Source organism: Schistocerca serialis, chromosome 1 (genome assembly GCF_023864345.2).
Source record: "Schistocerca serialis cubense isolate TAMUIC-IGC-003099 chromosome 1, iqSchSeri2.2, whole genome shotgun sequence".
NCBI lineage: Eukaryota > Metazoa > Arthropoda > Insecta > Orthoptera > Acrididae > Schistocerca > Schistocerca serialis.
In genome coordinates, this window is record NC_064638.1 from 773,609,431 (window position 1) to 773,629,448 (window position 20,018).

At 45.3% G+C, this 20,018-nt stretch overlaps 1 protein-coding gene across 1 annotated transcript in view; it reads right to left on the bottom strand.

Annotated features, from left to right (window-relative positions):
* Positions 1-20,018, bottom strand: part of LOC126431514 (iroquois-class homeodomain protein IRX-3) — a 227,628-nt gene that overhangs the window by 16,494 nt on the left and 191,116 nt on the right. The window contains exon 3 of the mRNA XM_050090435.1: positions 10,854-11,155. Coding sequence (XP_049946392.1) covers positions 10,854-11,155 — 302 coding nt within the window. The remainder of the gene's footprint in view (positions 1-10,853; positions 11,156-20,018) is intronic.

Below are 20,018 nucleotides of genomic sequence, written 5' to 3' on the forward strand. Positions count from 1 at the left end.
CGAACCTGCGACCGTAGCGGTCGCGCGGTTCCAGACTGGAGCTCCTAGAACCGCTCGGCCATCCCGGCCGGCGGAATAATTACACGTAGAACAGAACATCGGTTGCATTCGTCAGGAGAGAAGCCAAGTGTTCGCTATTACAGTACCTTTCCAGTGTCATGTCTGAACAACCAAAAAATGGTTCAAATGGCTCTGAGCACTATGCGACTTAACTTCTGAGGTCATCAGTCGCCTAGAACTTAGAACTAATTAAACCTAACTAACCTAAGGACATCACACTCATCCATGCCCGAGGCAGGATTCGAACCTGCGACCGTGGCGGTCGCTCGGCCCCAGACTGTAGCGCCTAGAACCGCACGGCCACTCCGGCCTGCGTTTGAACAACCATTTGTATCTTAGTAGATAGTGCAACACAAACTTCAGTTTCTTCTGTAACTTAAATATACTGAAAGGGAAGTGCCATATTAGTCAAAAGTTAACCTCAAACTTATAACGAAGTAGCCATATTTATTTGACTCGTGTTTCACAATCCGAAACTTGTGCAGGGACTATAAGCAGAAAACACTGTTCTCTGCGAGCGGGGGGAAAGAACAGGCCCTTTCGCCGTATCGGAAATTCGCACCGACAGTCCCGCCCTCGATATTCGCAATACGGCGGCTGCTTTTCCACCCCTCGGCTTTGTTGCTCAAGTCGGCACTCCCTTAAAAACTTGTTCCAACCCCTTGACTCGCTTAATTATTTCCTTCCAGATCCGTGATTAATGCCCGGGGGCGTCATAATGCGGACTGCGTGATTTAAACTGCGCCACGCCGCCTACAGCTGGCAGACAATTTGCACAGTACGGTGCGCGCGCTGCCCGCGTGCTGCGCGGTGCGTGGTGCGTGGTGCGTGGCGCGTGTGCGTGGAGGCAGCGGCGCGGACGCGATCGCCGCCAGAGCCGGCCGCCGCCCAAAACACCCGCATTAATACTCCAAAGGCCGGCCGCGTCCATCAATTTCAGAGTCCGCCGGGCGCCGCTGGTCCGCTTTTCGCAATTTCAGACCTCGCTGCCTCTGTTTCGGCCGATTTACCGAATGCCACCCCTCTCTCTTTCTGCCATCGGCTTTTATTTGGCGCATTGCCTCGGCGTACACGCCCTTGTGCTACGCGCGGAACCGGCACCGTTGTGGCTGTCGAGCCGTTTTTATCCTCCCTGCCGCAGTGTCCTCTCGGGCAGATATTCCGCTCCTCGTTTTTTTTTTTTTTTTTTATTCACCTTGCAGCTCTATTTACTGATCATGCCCTTGTGCACATGTAATTTCGTTTCTGCTCGGCTGGTTGTAGTGTGAATAAAATGCAGAATAGCTATAGCACGAAAGAATTTCTGAAAAAGAGGAATTTATCAACATCGAATATAAATTTAAATAAGTCTTTTTTGAAGGTATCAGTGTGCAGTGTAGTGTTGTACGGAAGTGAAACGTGGATCATAAGCAGTTCAGACAAGAGAATAGTAGAAACTTTTCAAATACGGTGCTACAGAAGAATGGTGAAGATTACGTGGATAGATCGAGAGACAAATGACGAGCAAGTGAATCGAATCGAGGAAAATATAAATTTGCCGCAACAACTGACTAAAAAAATGGTTCAAATGGCTCTAAGCACTATGGGACTTAACATCTGAGGTCATCAGACCCCTAGACTTCGAACTACTTAAACCTAACTAACCTAAGGACATCACACATCCATGCCCGAGGCAGGATTCGAACCTGTGACCGCAGCAGCAGCGCGGTTCCGAACTAAATCGCCTAGAACTGCTCGGCCACGCGGCCGGCCAACTGACTAAAAGAAAAGCCTTTTGAATGGATGCTTCCTATGGCATTCCGGAATTATCAGTGTGGTAATGGAGGGAAGCGTGTGTGAGAGGGGGAGTTGTGCTGCGATAAAAATATTGTAGAGGGAAACGAAGGAACGAATACAGTAAGCATGTTCAAATGGACGTAGGCTGCAACAGTTATTCGAGACGAAGAGGCCTGCACAGGATGGAGTACCGGGGAGAGCTGCATTAAACCACTCTGCGAAGTGAAGGCCACAATAAGAACGGCGTTAATCGTCATCTGGACTGAAATTGTTCACAGATGCGTTTCTCCAGTTTTCGCTGTTATATAATATTAAGTGCATTATCTTTTGGTAGCTACAGTCATCCTCGTGATTTGAAGAAATTCGTGAAACCATACGCGTCTCGACTGGCGCACGAAGAGGTTAGTTTCATTTGTCTGACTTCAAAAAGTTCGTCAGTGGAGATTCGATGTCAAGCTGGCCTCATGGCAGGAAAGATTAAGAGAAGAGCCACAGCTTTATTTGATTATTGAGGGACTCACGGAAATGCTCGAGCGACTGCTATACGAAACGAAAAGAAAAATGTGTTACAGATCACGGAAACCTGATGCTGAAGTTCACAAGAGCGGTCGTTACAAGAAGAGCCAAGAATCACTTTACTTCCTTATATGTACACTAACCGAAGTGAAGCAGTGTTTGAAGCACTGGACTCCCACTTGAGAGAACTGGATTTCAAATCTCTTTCATTGCAGGGAATTGATAATCTCGTCTTCTGTCTTTACTTGCCAGGTGCGTCCCGTGTAATGAAAGTAAAGGTAAAATTATAGAACTTCAGAGTTATAAGGAGACCTGCTCACAATAGTTATTACCCTGTAACATTAGCGAATTCGATATGCAGGAGGTTGTTAAAATGTGTTCATTATATAAGCTAGTTTACGTCAAGGAAGATTCCTTCAGTAGCTACTCGATGAATTTATTTCCACATAAAATCTTACTGTGCTACTGCTCCGCCACGAACGTTGCTGTCAGCTGCATACTAAACACCATTATGAAATATCTAAATCGAGCTACTGATTCTACGGTCTTCAGAGAGATTCTCCATAAATATTTTTAAACAATGGCAAGATGCAGTTATCGAACAAATATTTATTTTACTTGTAGTAACTACACAATGAAACACTCAAATGCACTGGAGCTAAATTCTGAAAATAAGCAATGAGTGATCAGTGTCACAGTTGGTAATGTGACCACCTGGTCGATAAATCCAAAATGTAACATTCTCCTCAGATTAAACTTCAGTACCCAAGGAAGTCTGTAAACCACACATATTTTATTCTACGAGAAACACTTTACCCTTTCACCCTCTGTATCATCCGAATGTGCCTCAGAGAATAACTCAAAGATTCTAGTTACCACTGTTCTCCTCCTGTTAGGAAACCTCACGAAAGTTCTCGTATAGAATTCGTTACACTGGTGGAATGAATAAATACATTTCTACACATTTCTACACCTCTTCTCTAAATATCACCGTGAAACCCATGGCGTAGAGTATTTCCCATTGTACCGCTTACACAGGGTAGGGTGGTGTGGTGTACTGCTAGAGTCTTCATTTAATGCTGCTTCTTGAGACGTGGTAAGTAGGGTTTCGCGTGTCAGTAGGTGCGTATCTTCATGCATTTTCTCATCATCTCTGTGGCGCTCTTCCAAGTGTCAAGTAAACCCGTGACCATTCGTGCTCCCTTTCTTTGCGCGCGTTCTATATCCTCCCTAATTCCTATTAGGTACTGATCCTACAAACTAGAGCAATACTCTTGTGTTGTTCACACTACTGTTTTGTAAGCCATCTCCTTTGATTACATTTTCGCAGTATCCTAGCAATGATTTGAGTCTGTTTCTTTCATTAACTACGGCCTTGCCAATGTGGTCATTCGATTTCATATGTCTAAAACATTTTTACACCCAGATACTTGTGTATCGGTTGACTGATACCACTTGTGACTTAATAACATTGTAGTTATAGGATATTTCGTTTTAATTTTTTTAATTTTGTAGACACAAAATTCAACATTTGTGTATGGAGCTTTAAAAGCAAGTTGCCAATGTCAACACAATTTGGAAACCTTATAGACAAAGTTTGGAGAAGTCAGAGCTATATGGCACGTTAACAGTCTGAGGTCTGAACAATACAAACAGTTATGAGGCGAAAATGGCTACACGTTCGATATGTCGGTCGAAATTTCTTATGTGACAAATAGCGTCCAATTTGAATCGCTAATAACTACAAGCCTAATAATGCGTAAACAAAGGCCGAGGCCAACAACGGATAGATCATCTCAGTATTTGTTTTGTACCAGTACAAGAGCATGCGCGTTAATATTGCGCATTAGCTTCATGTAAAGTTGTTAATTTGTTTACCGTCGAAACGCGTTTAGCTAGCACAGTGATTTTGGTGTCATTCGTAGGAATATATGTGAAAATCCGTTCCGAATTGAAAATTACAAAATAATGAAAGATGCCATCTCGCATGACTCGTAATGTGCCAGGAATTTTAGAAAATGTAAGTGAGAGGAAAGTTTACGTCGAAAGGCCAGTGCCGAGCGAATGCGAAAGCTAAGGTAGCGTTGGAAAGAAAATAAAGAAAGCACGGAGAAAAGCGATTATGTGCCTGGCGCAACGGGAATTTTGCGTTCTGCGGCTAGCGACGGACCTAACTTCTAGGGTCATGTACAAGCGTCGTTGGTACGGGAAACAGAAAACGGTGATGTTATACACCGAAATGACAAAAGCCATGGGACACCTCCTAATACCGCATCGATCCTGCTTTTTTATGTTGTGGTGCAGCAGCTCGACGTAGTATGGACTCAACAAGGCGTTGGGTGTCCGGTGCAGAAATATACAGCCACGCAGCCTTTATAACCGTCGATAATTGCGGAAATGTTGCCCGTTCAGGAGTTTGTGCACGAACTGACCTCTCGGTTCTGTCCCATAAATTTTCGGTGGGATTCAAATCGGGCGATCTGGGCATCCAAATAATTCGCTCGAATTGTCCAGAATGTTCTTCAAACCAATCGCGAACAATTGTGGTCCTGTGACATGGCTCGTTGTCATGCACAAAAATTACATCGTTGTTTGGGAACATGGAGTCCACAGATCACTGCAAATAGTCTACTCTAGTCAATGATCTACATGGATACTCTGCAAATCACATTTAAGAGCCTGGCAGAGGGTTCATCGAACCACCTTCACAATTCTCTATTATTCCAATCTCGTATAGCGCGCGGAAAGAATGAACACCTATATCGGTTCAGTTGGAATAGAGGACCCAGTCCATTCCACCAGCTTACACAGTGCCTTGTTGAGAACTTGGGTCCATGGCTTCGTGGTGTCTCCGCCACACTCGAACCGCCACCAACTGAAATCACGGCTCATCTGACCAGACCACGGTTTTCCAGTCGTTTATGGTCCAGTCGGCTTGGTCACGTTGACAGGAGAGTCGCTGCAGGTGATGTCGTACTGTTAGAAGCTACTCGCGTCGTTCGTCTGCTGCCATAACCCATTAGCGCCGGATTTCGCCACACTGTCCTAACAGATACGTTCGTCGTACGTCCCACGTTGATTTCTGTGGTTATTCCACGCAGTGTTGCTTGTCTGTTAGCATTGACAACTCTACGCAAACGCCGCTGCTCGTGGTCGTTAAGTAAAGGCCGACGGCCACTGAGTGGTCCGTGGTGAGAGGTAATCCCTGAAATCCGATATTCTCGGGCACACTCTTGACACTGTATATCTCGAAATATTGAATCCCCTAACGGTTTCCGAAATGGAATGTCCCATGCGTCTAGCTCTTTCTACCAATCCGCGTTCAAAATCTGTTGATTCCCATCGCACTGCTACAATCAGATCGAAAACCGTTTCACATCAGTCACTTGAATACAAATAATAGCTCCACCAGTACAGTGCCGTTTTATACCCTGCAAACGACAAACTACCGCCATCAGTAATAGTGGATATTGCTGTCACGTGACTTCTGTCAGCCGGCCGCGGTGGCCGAGTGGCTCTAGGCGCTTCACTCTGGAACAGCGCGATTGCTGCAGTCGCAGGTTCGAATCCTGCCTCGGGCATGGATGTGTGTGATGTCCTTAGTTTAGTTAAGTTTAAGTCGTTCTAAGTTCTAGGGGACTGATGACCTCAGATGTTTAGTCCCATAGTGCTCAGAGCCATTTGTACCATTTTTGGCTTTTGTTACCCGAGTGTTGACATATCTGGCAACATGACAGCGCCAGACGATTATGTATCATGATCACCAAATAACACTTGTTGGTAACCGACGCAAAAACATGGGAGATCAATGCACGCACACCGTCGGAGGGTGCTACGGTAGACTGATGTTACTGATATTAAAATTAGATTTTAATACGGAACATTTGCTATGGTTGAAACCCCTCGTTTTCAGGAAAATCTATGGCACGGAGCTGAACTACTCCCAAAGACTTTTCTTCCGAGGTGTGGCAGACACACCAAACCTAACCTGCCAGGAAGGTCGACTGGATGCACAATGGAGGCTTCATTGCTAACATCTAGCTTTTCTGGTATGCACGAAGGCGAGAATGTGGCTGGGCATGAGAGACACAAGTGACAGTCGCAGAGCACGAGGCGACGGTAGGAGCAAAGACTAGGTGACAGCCAAAGATCGTTAACGAGTGACGCAAGCCCGTCGCGTCGCTGCCACCGTGCCTAGCTGACTCAGTCGCCGGTCAGGCTGGGTATTAATAGAGCGGAGCGGTGATATTGCGCCACCCTGATATTTGCACGCTTTTACGAGCGCTCACACGTGCCGTCGCGGGACCGTGAGTCGCGTCGCGTCGCCGGGGATTTTCATCTCGGCCTGGGGACACGCCGCCGCTCGTCTTTCTTTAAATATCTATTTGGACAGCTAACACAAACAAGCGGATGAAAGTGGACGGCGTAATTTAGTACCGCGGGTGCACAGTTACCCTGATAGAAGCATAGGTCGCCAATCGTCGGGCTGACTCAATAACTCTTCCGTCAAAGGCGGCCGGCGGCCGCGCGCCGCTTTGAGCCAAGGAAGGCCTGTCAACACGGCCGCTTGGAAGTTCCGGTGTCGGTAATATGCTGATGGGAAGCGAGTGGGCTTCTTTTTTTTTTAATTTTAAGTCAGTCGAAAGTTGGCGCGCGCGGGGATGTGTGTGTATGTGTGTGTGTGTGTGTGTGTGTGTGTGTGTGTGTGTGCGGTGCAGTGCTCAGCCCTGTAAAAGAGCACCTAAATTAAACCTCTTCTCTGAATAATGCATAAGATGGCTCACAAGGCGGGCAAGATGAAACAACATCGTTTGAAAATTCATCAGACTCGCGGGGGGACGGACTCTGAAGCGTGTGAGCAGCTATGCGTACGGCGTGAACAAAGGGCGTATAGTTACACGTATTTTTCGGTGACCTCTCCTTTCGCAATGAAGAGTGCCCTGTTGGGTAATGTTGTAGAGAAAGCCATGGGTAAAGCCTTTACTAGGACTTCAGGTTTCTTTCACGAGTATGGAGTAGCTTTTGTCTTTCGTTTTAATTTTTGTTCCACGGATATACGGAGAAATCTGAAATTAACGAAGTTCATTCATTGTGTAAGACATATAGGTAACTCAACCACACTACAATAGAGTCGTAAGGAGCTAGGCGCAAGCGAACCAGCCACTCGTCTGTTTTCCACATATAACAGACCTGGTCGTAGTGGTGATTCTGCGTATTTGTAAATGCTGAACGTATTATCGGAATTTTGAGAAGGGAGCAGCGATTCTTGTCTCTCACTTTCCATCAACAGTATTTTGTGAGTTTATAATAAAAAAACGAGAACCCGTAAACAACTACCCCAATAATGACCTGTTTTAATTTGCGAGCAGGGCTGCTGAGGCGGTAAAAGCTGAATATCACAATAAAAGAGCTAAGAAAAGCAGAGAAAATCGTCATCACTAGACACGGAAAACGCTTCTCAGTCCTTTCTAGGCACACTCCATCTTGCGGAAAACGATAGACATTGAGCGGGTTAGCTTTGCAGTCGAGCCACTGCGTAAGTATTTGAAAAAATCTGGCAACAGCGCATGTTCTGGAATACCGACGTGTTTTCTGTGATTTCTCTACTTCAGGTGAATACCTGCAGGATATCTTTGGGACGTCTACGTCATTTACTTCTTTGATACTTTGTCAGCAGAATTAACGACCACCACTAATGATCAATCTGTCTACGACACGTTACATTCCAACCTTATTCCATTCCAGTTCTAGGTCCTGATGGGATCGCAAAGACAGTGCTTGTTGTATTGGGTACGGCTTTCATCGCACTGTCGAACATTTAGCAAGCAGTAACCAGACAGACTTGTTAACCGTTCCGTACGTGGTAGAGAAGACTCAGCGAAACGCGAGCGTTTGATTTATGAGTCCTCTCTGCAACTGGTTTGCTCCATCTTATTAACAATGTTGCGTAAGTGCGACTGTCACTCAGACAGGCTGACAGGTTCGTTAGCGCTGGATTACGGTAAACAGCACTTCCTGACCTCCTGGCCACTCGCAGGTGCTGCACTTATGTGTACTCTGTGACCAGTAAAATAACTGTCAACTACTACGAAATCATCTCAAACGGCACCTAAAAGGTTCATCATACTTCTCACAGTTACACTTACATATGCACTTCAAAATGAGAAGAAGAGGAAGAAGAAATTTTAGTAGCAAACGTTAGCAATAACCATTGTACCTGACTAGTTCTACACAGAGAACGCCCACATCTTACCCGCGAGGCAGGTAGCCACACAAACGCCCTAGTGGAAATGGAAATGCCGTGTGGCTAGGGCTCTCGTCAGGTAGACCGTTCGCCTGGTGCAAGTCTTTCGAGCTGACTCCACTTCGACGATTGGCGTGTCGATGGGGATGAAATGACGGTGATAAGGACAAGACCGCACCCAGTCCCTGAGCGGAGTAAGTCTCCGACCCAGCCGGAAATCGAACCCGGGCCGTTAGGTATGACATTCCGTCACGCTGACCATTCAGCTACCAATAACGCCCTAGTGAGGAATAGACATATAAATTATCATTTTGATGAAGATAAAAGAGTGTGGAAACAATAATAAAGTAACTATGTTCCGCTGAGTTTGATTACTGTTGTTGGCACTGAGGTTGCCAGTTATACTGTTTTGGATGGTATTTTTTCACTTCCTATTAAAAAGCTCATTCCCGATTGAACAGCTTCAGGACACGTAAAAATTCCTATTAGAGGCAAATGAACAGTATTTCACGTAATACAGTTCGTTCATTAGTCTCACGTTTAACCTTTTAGTCCGAAGAGAGCTAAACTGGCATACCTGCAATCAACAGGCGTCATACCGAGCTTACTCCTACTCAGTAGCGAGATGGATGTCTGTGGAAAGATTTGGGTTCAAATGGCTCTGAGTACTATGGGACTTAACATCTGTGGTCATCAGTCCCCTAGAACTTAGAACTACTTAAACCTAACTAACCTAAGGACATCACACACATCCATGCCCGAGGCAGGATTCGAACCTGCGACCGTAGCAGTCGTGCGGTTCCGGACTGAGCGCCTAGAACCGCTAGACCACCGCGGCCGGCAAAAGATTTGGGTGTTTTTACAGTCAGTTTTACCTTTCGTGATGCCTTTGAGCCGATAGCAAGCAAATGGTGTAAGGTTTACTCACGGCTTAACAAGGGTAAAGATTATAATGCTTTTTGCATTGTATGCCCTTGGTGATCTGCACTCGGGTGACAAAAGTCTTAGGATAGCGACATCCACATATACAGATGGCGGAAGTATAGCGTACGCAGGGTATAGAGGGGCAATACACTGCTGAAGCTGTCGTTTGTACTCACGTGATTCATGTGGCCGCACGACGGGAATAAACGGACTTTGAACGCAGAATGGTAGCTGGAAGTAGACACATGGCACAATCCATTCCAGATACAGGGAATTCAGTATTCGGAGATCGACAGTGTCAAGAGTCTGCCGAGATTAGCAAACTTCATGCGTTACCTCTCACCCAGGCAACGCAGTGCCCGATGGACTTCACTTAACGACCGAGAGCAGCGGCGTTTGCGTAGGTGTCAGTGTTAACAGAGAAGCAACACTGAGCGAAATAATTGCAGAAATCAATGTGGGACGTACAACGAATGCATCCGTTAGGACAGCGCGGCGAAACTTGACTTAATACGCTACAGCAGCAGACAATCGGCGCGAGTGCCTTTGCTGACGGCACGATATCGACTGCAGTGCCTCTCGGGGGCTCGTGACCATATCACTTGGACTCTAGGCGTCTGGAAAACCGTGGCCTGCTTAGATGGGGCCAGAGTTCAGTTGGTAAGAACTGATATTGGGCTTCGAATGCGGTGCAGACCCCACGAAGCCATGGACAATTTGTCAACAAGGCACTGTGCAAGCTGGTGGTGGCTCCATAACAGTATGTACTATGTTTACATGGAAAAGAGTGGGTCCTCTGGTCAAATTGAACCAGTCATTGACTGGAAATGGTTATACTCGGGTACTTGAAAATCATTTGCAACCATTCAACTATGAGATTCTTGTGGATGACAGTGCAGCATGTCAGCGGGCCCCAATTTTTCCCGATAGGTGTGAATAACATTCTGGACAATTCGAGCGAATGATTTGGCCACCCAGATCGCCATTGAATATCCATAGGGCATAATCGAGAGATCAGTTCGTGCACAAAACACTGCACCGGCAACACTTACGCAATCATGAACGGTTATAGAGACAGCGTGGCTCAATGTTTCTGCAGGGGACTTCCAACGACTTCTTGAGTCCATGCCAGGTCGAGTTGCTGCACTACGCCGAGCAAAAGGAGATCCGTCACGATATTGTAGGACGTATCCCATGACTTTCGTTACGTTAGTGTAGTGTTTCTAACGGAGGTGAGAATGAAGTAAAAAACGTGGCTGACTACAAGGTAATGACAGTGTACAGTTGGGAAGTGTGACTTTAGTGGAAGCTCGCACTGCTGCGTGGCACTCACCGGGGTCTTTGTGGTGGTCGGCGCTCTTGCGGCCGCTGTCCTCCTCGTTGTTGTTGTCTTCGTCGTCGACGCGGTTGCGCGGCTCCCACGTCATCTTGTTCTCCTTCTTGAGGCGGCGGCGCGCGTTCGCGAACCACGTGGACACCTGCGTCAGCGTCATCTTGGTGATGATGGCCAGCATGATCTTCTCGCCCTTGGTGGGGTACGGGTTCTTTTTGTGCTCGTTGAGCCACGCCTTGAGCGTGCTCGTCGTTTCTCGGGTCGCATTCTTCCGTCGCGCGCCGTTCAGGTCCATTCCGTACCTGAAAATGTACAGCCGTTACATTGGCATCTTCACTATGAGCACTGTTTCAGTTCTGCCGTGCAACATTATCAGTGGAAACTTATTATGACATCGTCTTTCTACTACAATTTTCATTTCGTTTAATGGTGAGATTAACTGCCAACGCGTAGCTTGGACGAGAACGAGATATGTACAAAAACATCTTTACTACATATGGCAATAACATGCTTTTGCTCTTAATATTATGAAGAGTAATTGCTTTACGAAACGGGAAAGTAAACTCCGTAGTTACGTAAGAACCCCAAGCGAATGAGTGCATTGGAGATAGCTAAGGATTTCGCTTTCCACGAGGGTAATTAAGTCGATGTATTAGGAATCGGAAAATGGACTTTTATGGGACTGAATGTCGTACGAGAGTGAGAAAACGTGAAGAATGATATAAACGAACAAAGTAAGGTTACACGTGATTTTGGAATGAAACTGGAAGAGAGAAATAGTTGAAGGACGACTGTAGGCTACTAACGACATTACGACGGTATAACGGTTATCAATAAATAGTTAAAACAAGAAGAAAATAGAATCTTTCGAAATGTGAAGCTACAGAAGAATGCTGAAGATTAGATGGGTAGATTACGTAACTAATGAGGAGGTGCTGAACAGAATTGGGGAGAAGAGGAATTTGTGGCACAACTTGACTAGAAGAAGGGATCGGTTGGTAGGACATGTTCTGAGGCATCAAGGGATCACCAATTTAGTATTGGAGAATACACAAAGCAGATTCAGAATGATGTACGTTGCAGTAGGTACTTGGAGATGGAGAAGCTTGCACAGGATACACTAACATGGAGAGCTGCATCGAACCAGTCTCTGGACTGTAGGCCACAACAACAATAACAATAAATAAGAAACGAATCAGCATGAGGTGATATACGTGAATGAATTACTGTGTAGGCCCTGCAGAATGTTTTTTTTTTTTAAAAAAAAGAAAAAAACTTCGTCAGAGGCCTCCGAAGCTTCTGCAGAACCGACCGACAGCCGTGTTGTGCACAACCGATAGGGGTCACTGGATGCGCAAGTTGAGGGGCATGTGGTCAGTAAAATTTAGTAGTAATTATGTCAGATGCTCCACAGAGGTTGCCCAGGAGAGATGGCACAGTGGTTCCCTACGATTAATGCTACGTAGCACATGATCTGTGCATACCAAATTTAGAGACTAAATAAATTCGAGTCACTCCACAGTGTTCCTGGAGTGAAATTTCAGTGTTGATAAATCCTTCTAATCTAGAAATGTGACCCTTAGGTTCCTTTATTTTAGCCGAAAACAATAAGCTGTCCCATTTCCTGCATAAAATTGTTGAAGCGCTTCCATGCAATATCTGTTTTATTACTGACGTCCCTTAGCTGATTACCGCTTTGATGTGTACAATGCTTTTCATCGCCTGCAGGAAACTAGTTATAGCAAACTAATGAAAGCTTTTCCAAAGTACTCGAAATTATGGCCGGCTGCAGATTCTTTTAAGCGTAAAAACACGGGCTCGGAGCTCTCAGAGATCAATATCACTTCCATGTGTAAGAACTAAAAACACTGCAGTATTCTGCTGACTCCAGTTGTGAAAGGTGCGTACAAGATTGAATTCGACTCGTGTTACGGCATTACTGTCCGATTACGCTGATGGCGATAAACCACTGCAAACAGTAACAACAGTAAGATACCTGGGAGTAACTGTTGAGACAGACCTAAAGACGAATGATCACATAAAGCAAATTTTAGGAAAAGAAGACGCCAGGCGGAAATACATTGGAAGAATATTAAGAAAATGTAACTAATCCACGAAAAGCCGGCCCTTGTGGCCGAGCGGTCCTAGGCGCTTCAGTCCGGAACCGCACTGCTGCTACGGTCACAGGTTCAAATCCTGCCTCGGGCATGGATGTGTGTTATGTCCTTAGGTTGGTTAGGTTTAAGTAGTCCTAAGTCTAGGGGACTGATGACCTCAGATGTTAAGTCCCATAGTGCTCAGAACAATATGAACCATTTGAGTCCACGAAAGAAGTGGGTCACATAACACAACACTTCTACAGCCGATTCTTGAGTGCTGCTCACCAATAAGGGCCCTTGGCACTTTGGATCAAGAGAAAACACGGGGAACGTCCAATGAAAAGCTGCGCGTTTCGTCATGGGATTGTTTAGTAAACGGAAGAACGTTATGGAGATGCTCATAAAAAAAAAGTTCAGATGTGTGCGAATTCCTAAGAGACGAAACTGCTCAGGTCATCCGTCCCTAGGCTTACAGACTAGTTACACGAACTAACACACACACACAAGCCCGACGGAGGACTCGAACCTGCGGCGGGAAGGGGCCGCGAAGTCCGTGACATGACGCCTCAAACCGTGCGGCCACTCAGAAAACGTCAGTTGTAGATGCTACAACAAAGGCTTCGCGCGTCATTGTTGCCTGTTACAGTTTGTTGTTTAAATTCCAGGAGCATACGTACTAAGGAGACTCTTGCAAAATATTACTTTCATATGCGTCAACCGGTAAGATGACTATTACAAAATCGTAGCAATGAGGGCTCATTTGGCGGTCTATCGACAGTCTTTCTAACCACGCACCGTACGCGAAGTGGACAGGAAGGAGGGGTGAAGGTATGAGATAACTTTAATGATACCAGACTGTGCCACACACATTAAAAATATGGTTCAAAATGGCTCTGAGCACTATGGGACTTAACATCTGAGGTCATCAGTCGCCTAGAACTTAGAACTACTAAAACCTAACTAACCTAAGGACATCAGATACATCCATGCCCGAGGCAGGATTCGAGCCTGCGACCGTAGCGGTCGCGCGATTCCAGACTGGAGCGCATAGAACTGCTCGTCCACCACGGCCGGCCGCACACATTAAAATGGCTTACAGAGTACAGATGTAGATTGGAGGTGTAGATGGAGGTAGTGTAAGTCACCTTCTCCATTATCACTACCACTCTGTAGAGATACAGGGCATCTACTTCGTCGCCCCACTGCCACCTCCCGGCGTTCATAGATAATAAATTAACTTCGGAATTCTGTAACTCCTTTGCAAGTGCGTCAGCGGTGACAAAATACGTCGCTGACGTCGACAAATATTTCAGATTTGCGCGGAGGACGCCGCGATAGGCTGCTGTCAGCCGGCGCCGGCGCGTTTGTCATCGGGCTCGTGAATTAGCAACGGCAATCCCACTCGCGGGGCTCTCCAAAACGCGCGTAGAAAACGCTCAGTTTTCAGGGGCGCCTTTTATAAATTCGTGATGTGGCGGCTGAATAAAACAGCGCGCCGCGCGGTCTGCAGCGTTAATTAAGGAAAACAAAAACAGCGCGCTGCCGGGGGCGGCCGCGTATCAATTATGGAATGTTTATTCGCACGTCGCGCGGCGCCGGGCCGTTGCCGCGACGGAGGCGGCCGGCGCAGACGCGCCTCATTACGCATTGAACGCAGCCGTTTGTTTTTGCACGAACGACGAGAAGACTTTGACAGGCGGCGCGTCGCGCGTCGACGTCTGCATTATGCACGCCGCGCCTCGCCTCGCCTCGCCTCGCCTCGCCTGCGCTCCTCTTCGACTCCTCCCGCCTCTGAGCGCCCGCTGACACTGAATTCTGCGCTGCGTTGTCCACTTTTAATATTCACATGCGCTGTCTGCCTGATGAAATGGCTGCGCCGAGCCGAGCCGCTCCCGTGCCCGGCGAAGAATTCCCGCCAGCCATCTGCAACGACGCTTGCGACTCCACGTACAAGCAGTGCAGGCATGTGAGGCCGCCAATAAAAGGTAAGGCATCCGACTTATTCTAGAGAATCAGTGTGCCTCCCTCAGCGTGATTTTGGTGTGATTCATCTTCATGGGTGTAATCTTAGGAGCGTTCAGCTGTATTTTACTAATACACTCTCACCAGCTTAGCGCCCACTGCTCTGCTCGTGTAGACTGTTTGCTCGGAACAGATTTTTGTTTAATCTAACTTCTATGATGTTCACAAATTGTAACATCTTCTACACTTTTCACGCTAATTAAGGACACAGAAGCATCAACTTTTCCGATTGTACTCCTTGGCTGGAGTCCAAGGTTTTTGTTAATCATGCGTTTTGCGTTCTTTTGGTGATATTTCCATGGAAGCTTTCGTTTCCTAAGGCATGTTTCTTTATCTGTAACCGAGACGTGAAATAGCAATTTTCATAGATTTAGTTTTAAAAATTTTTCATATAACGAAATAATTTCTTAAAAATGTTCGTATTGTATTTTCTCCCCTTTTCCAAAAACAGAGAGGCACATATTTTTAACTTCTAAGCAACAAGCCAAATCCAGTTTTAAAAAATTAGCTTTAAATATTATGCTTTCATAATGAAATATTTCCATAAAACATTTCATTTCCTTAGAGGTCGAATTTCCAAAAACACTGAAGAGGTTTTCTTTTTTCTTTTTTTTTTTTTTACCCGAGAAGTAAAATACCACATTTCGTAGCTGTAGCTTTAAAAATTCCGTAGTTGTTTTTAATAATGATCTATTTTTAAAAAATTTTACACCAGCCATTTCGCCCCCACAGGGCGACCGACAAACCAAATACTGATTTCCGTACATCTAGCAACATATTTTCAAAAATCTTCTCATTCCCTATTTCAGCACCTTAGGAGTTGAATTTCGAGAACTCCCATTTTAAACGACGCCTACAGTGCGAGATCAACACCCTCTCCAATTCTCAGCTTTCTATCATTTGCGGTCTGGGCTGGGCGCTGATGAGTCATTCAGTCAGGACATTGCCTTTCACATATACATGCATAGGATAATATATTCGGCCGAGCGGTTCTAGGCACTTCAGTCCGGAACCGCGCTGCTGCTACGGTCGCAGGTTCGAATCCTGCCTCGGGCATGGATGTGTGTGATGTCCTTAGGTTAGTTAGGTTTAAGTAGTTCTAAGTATAGGGGACTGCTGACCTCAGATGTTAAGTCCCATAGCGCTTAGAGCCATTTGAACCATTTTTGATAATACATTCAGTTGTTTTAATGATTATATTTAATTCACGAGATCTATTTGGAAACTATACACTTTTATCTTGAAACGGGCTTTAACCGTCCAACACAGACAATACATTGACGTACTTAAAGTTATTTTAATTATGATTATGTTCTGAACTGCAACAAGTATGTCCAGAGATGAAATTCTGTGACTCGAAAATCGAGCATGCGAATTAAATACGAGGACTACGTTTGTCAACCTCCTATCGGCCATGAAATTAAAACCATATTGAAAATTCCGTGAAGTTTTGAGCAGATGTGTTGCGTAAGGTCTCTAAAATGCCTGTCTATAGCGTCACGTCGTACTCTAAGAGTTCCGAGCGCGCAGGGAGTACGTAAAGATGCCTGAAAGATAGTCATTTCAGACTGCGGGTAACCCTACGGATTTCCACATGTCGAATTAAATGACTCGCATTGGCAGTAAAAGACTTTTTGTTTGAAGTCACGACCAGTTTCGCAGCAATTGAAGACGCATTCTCAGCTTATAGAGATTCTTTTTAATAAGTTATACAGGGAAGATAACTGCCTTGGAGCCCTTCCCCATCAACCATATCAAGTTACAAACAAATAGCGCACTGAAAGCGGTAGTTCATAGTTAAAATGAAGGGTGCATCAGAACGGAACCACGAGCAGCAAGGTGGTTGAGGGACAGCAGGAAAGGCAGTACTGACCGCTCGGCAAAGCGGTATTTTTTTCTAGAATATGTATTACCGCTTTTAGCGCGCTGTTTGTTTATAGCTTGACAAAAACGATAGTGAGTGGTTCTAAGTTAATTACCTTCCCACTATGACTTGTTAAAAAGAATCTCTAACACCAAAGGATGCGTCTTCATTTGACGTGAAATTGGTCGTGATTTTTAACAAAAAGTATTTTATAGCCACTGCGGGTCTTTTCAGTCAAAATCTAGAAAATAGTGTCTCCCACTTTTTTCCCCCTCACCCTCCCCCCTCCCCGCCTCTCACGTTCGATGTCAAGAGGTTAATTCCACATGCGTGTAATCTCTCTTTTATTGTTCTTTTTTTTCACGAACAGCTATAAACAATGTCTTCTGCACTATTCTATTTTCTGCACTGTTCGTGTCATAGTAATTTCTAAATGTTGAGGTCTATGTAAGGTATAATTTATAACGTACTTGTGAAGAACGTAGTGTAACAGACATACAATACCTGACCAGATTAAACAAAAAACCATTTGAACCACTTTTGTGGTCCGAAAATGGTAGTTTGTTGACATCTAACAACGAGCGACTTAGGATAGGGAAATTAACAGTAGAAACATCTACATCTGTAGCTATTTAAGTACACCACAGGACACTTCACAGAGAATGGCAGAGGATACATCGATGGGATGGTTGGTGTACAGCGTAAAGGAAACGTAGAGTAAACATTTATGTTCAGTATGTGTGAGGGAAAAAGGAACTTTGATAAGCAGGAAAATGGCTTGTACCCTGCCTTCATAACGCAGCCGCAGCTGTTTCCGTCTGAAAAATAGTAGTGGTAATACGACGTGTCCATTTCGTTACTTGGGAAAGTTGCCGTTTACTGGAACGCGCTCCGTGTAGTGGTTAAGAGAGCTGAGTATCCTTTTTTCGCCCTTTTCCCTTTTCCGCGCCCCTTGTTTGGAGCGCCGTCTTTACTCAGTGCCTCGTGCCGTAATGCGATTTGCTTGTTATCGGGCCGGTTCCAGAGCCACGCCTGCACAAAGGCGCCGGCCGCCCTCGCCGCCGTGTCGGCGCGCCGCCGCTCCTCGGCCGCCGGCCGATCGGAATTTTCACCTCTTAATCGCGACACGCTACGCGTCCCGGCGCCGCACGCGGACTCTACCAGCGGAAGGCGCCCAATCAGATGCTACCCCCTCCCCCCGCCCCTCTGCCCCCTCCCTCCCATAAAACTCTCGCCACCTCCCGTCCCATTACAGCAGGCGACTTAAGCCCTTATCAAAGATTAAAGTTCCCCCGCACCGGCAGCAACTGCTGAATCAACGAGATCGAAATTAAATTTCCCTCCCATTCCGCTGCGTTTCCCTCGGACGTGGAGAGAAAGAGGAGACTTAAATATGGTGCGGAGAGGCGCTTGGAAAACGCCTGTCCTACGGCTTAACGGCGAACTGCACCCAGCGCGGAGACACCGATAGTGCCGTCTCAGGTGCTCTCTGGGGCGTCGCGGAATTGTCGTCGACTTAAGTTTTTATTAATTTCCCTCATTCTTCGTCTGCATTACTTTAAGGCGTGTCGGTGAACTGTAACAGTACGTCAGATCAATACCGCCTCCTGAACCTGGACGTGGACTCGAGCCCCAACTTACACTGGAAACGCTACCCAAGTAACGTCACCGGCAAAGTCAGTCTAACGATAACTCACAACGCGTAGGTTCTCGAAGCATGTCACGAGTTTCTCCCTGTATTTCTTGTCTGGCACATGAACACTTGACGTAAGGGCAAACACAAGTCTGAATACGACTGCGTGCGAAACTGCACAGACTTAGGAAGGGTCGCGTAATATCAATGAAGATGGTACCGAGTGCAAATACATTCACGTGAATTAGGAGATTTTGGGGGCCAGATCAGAGACAAACTCTTTTCGAGACGCCATGAAATCTCACAACTGACTAAAATAATAATAACTTGGAAATGCGTTTATTACAAAAGATGTTGGTTTTCATTTGTTGATAGGCTTACACATTTTATTTTATGATGATGATAACTGTTATAATAAATATTTTTCTTTTGCTACATAATGTGAAGTGTATATCGGGCCACACATGCGAATCACTTATTTTGCTGTCCAACAGTTGACAGTTTCTTCCGAACGTTATACCGTCATTTTGCAATTGTCTCTCACTTCAATTTTCCACGGCACTTTCTGGAAGCGATCTATCGATGTGGAGTTACTCCATTTGTATACACGGATAGTAGGCTATATTTTCAGGAAAAAAAGGAAGAACAAGAAGCTGAAATGGTGAAGAACAAAGATCTACAGAGTAAGTTAGATATACGGAGTAGGAAATGACGTTACCAGAGTTGTCTTTTCTAATCACTACACTAAATGTTCACTGACCTAAAGGCAATACCAGCAAGAGGTGCAGGAGACTAAATTTACAGTACTTGTAGAACAAGCGCCAAATACAGTATACACCTCGCAACCACACAGACACTGGAAGTTCGCACGCTTTCACGGCGAGCGTCAATTTGAATAAAATTATTTTCGGTATTCAGCCGCGTCATTATGTACGAAATACTTTACTAAAGGTACACGGACTCAGGTTGCTTATCTACCGGCCTACTGTGGCAACTAAAATTTGATTTTCAGCATTTCTCATGATTATTGACACAATATAAAAATTTATAATGTTATAATCTTCTACTCATTAAGAGTCACATTATTATAATAAAGGTGTAACACAGTAAGTCAAATATTAAGGTTAGAAACTGGTTATATTACGTCTTTGAGACAGCATGGCTCTCGACGCGCAAGTTAACTAGATTATATTCGTCCAATGTTTGAGAATGAGAGCAGCTATATCCAACAAACTTCACACATAATTGCAAACCTTTACGAAACTTTCTCTCGCTGATTCCCTCCCCCGCACAAAATTATGATAGTTAAAAAGTTTATTGCTTACTGCATTTTCTCTGTTCATGCAGTAAAACTTCAGCGTCGGTCATCGCGTCACAGTTTATTACTTCTTTATTATTGACGATACGCACAACATATGTTGCAGACTGTATCTACATACAGCACTTAATGAACCTGCAAAATTATATCGCTGAGCGGCACATATTTCAGAAGATATGACGTCATAAAAATTTAGATGCATAAAAAAATAGGTTTCGTTACAGTGGAG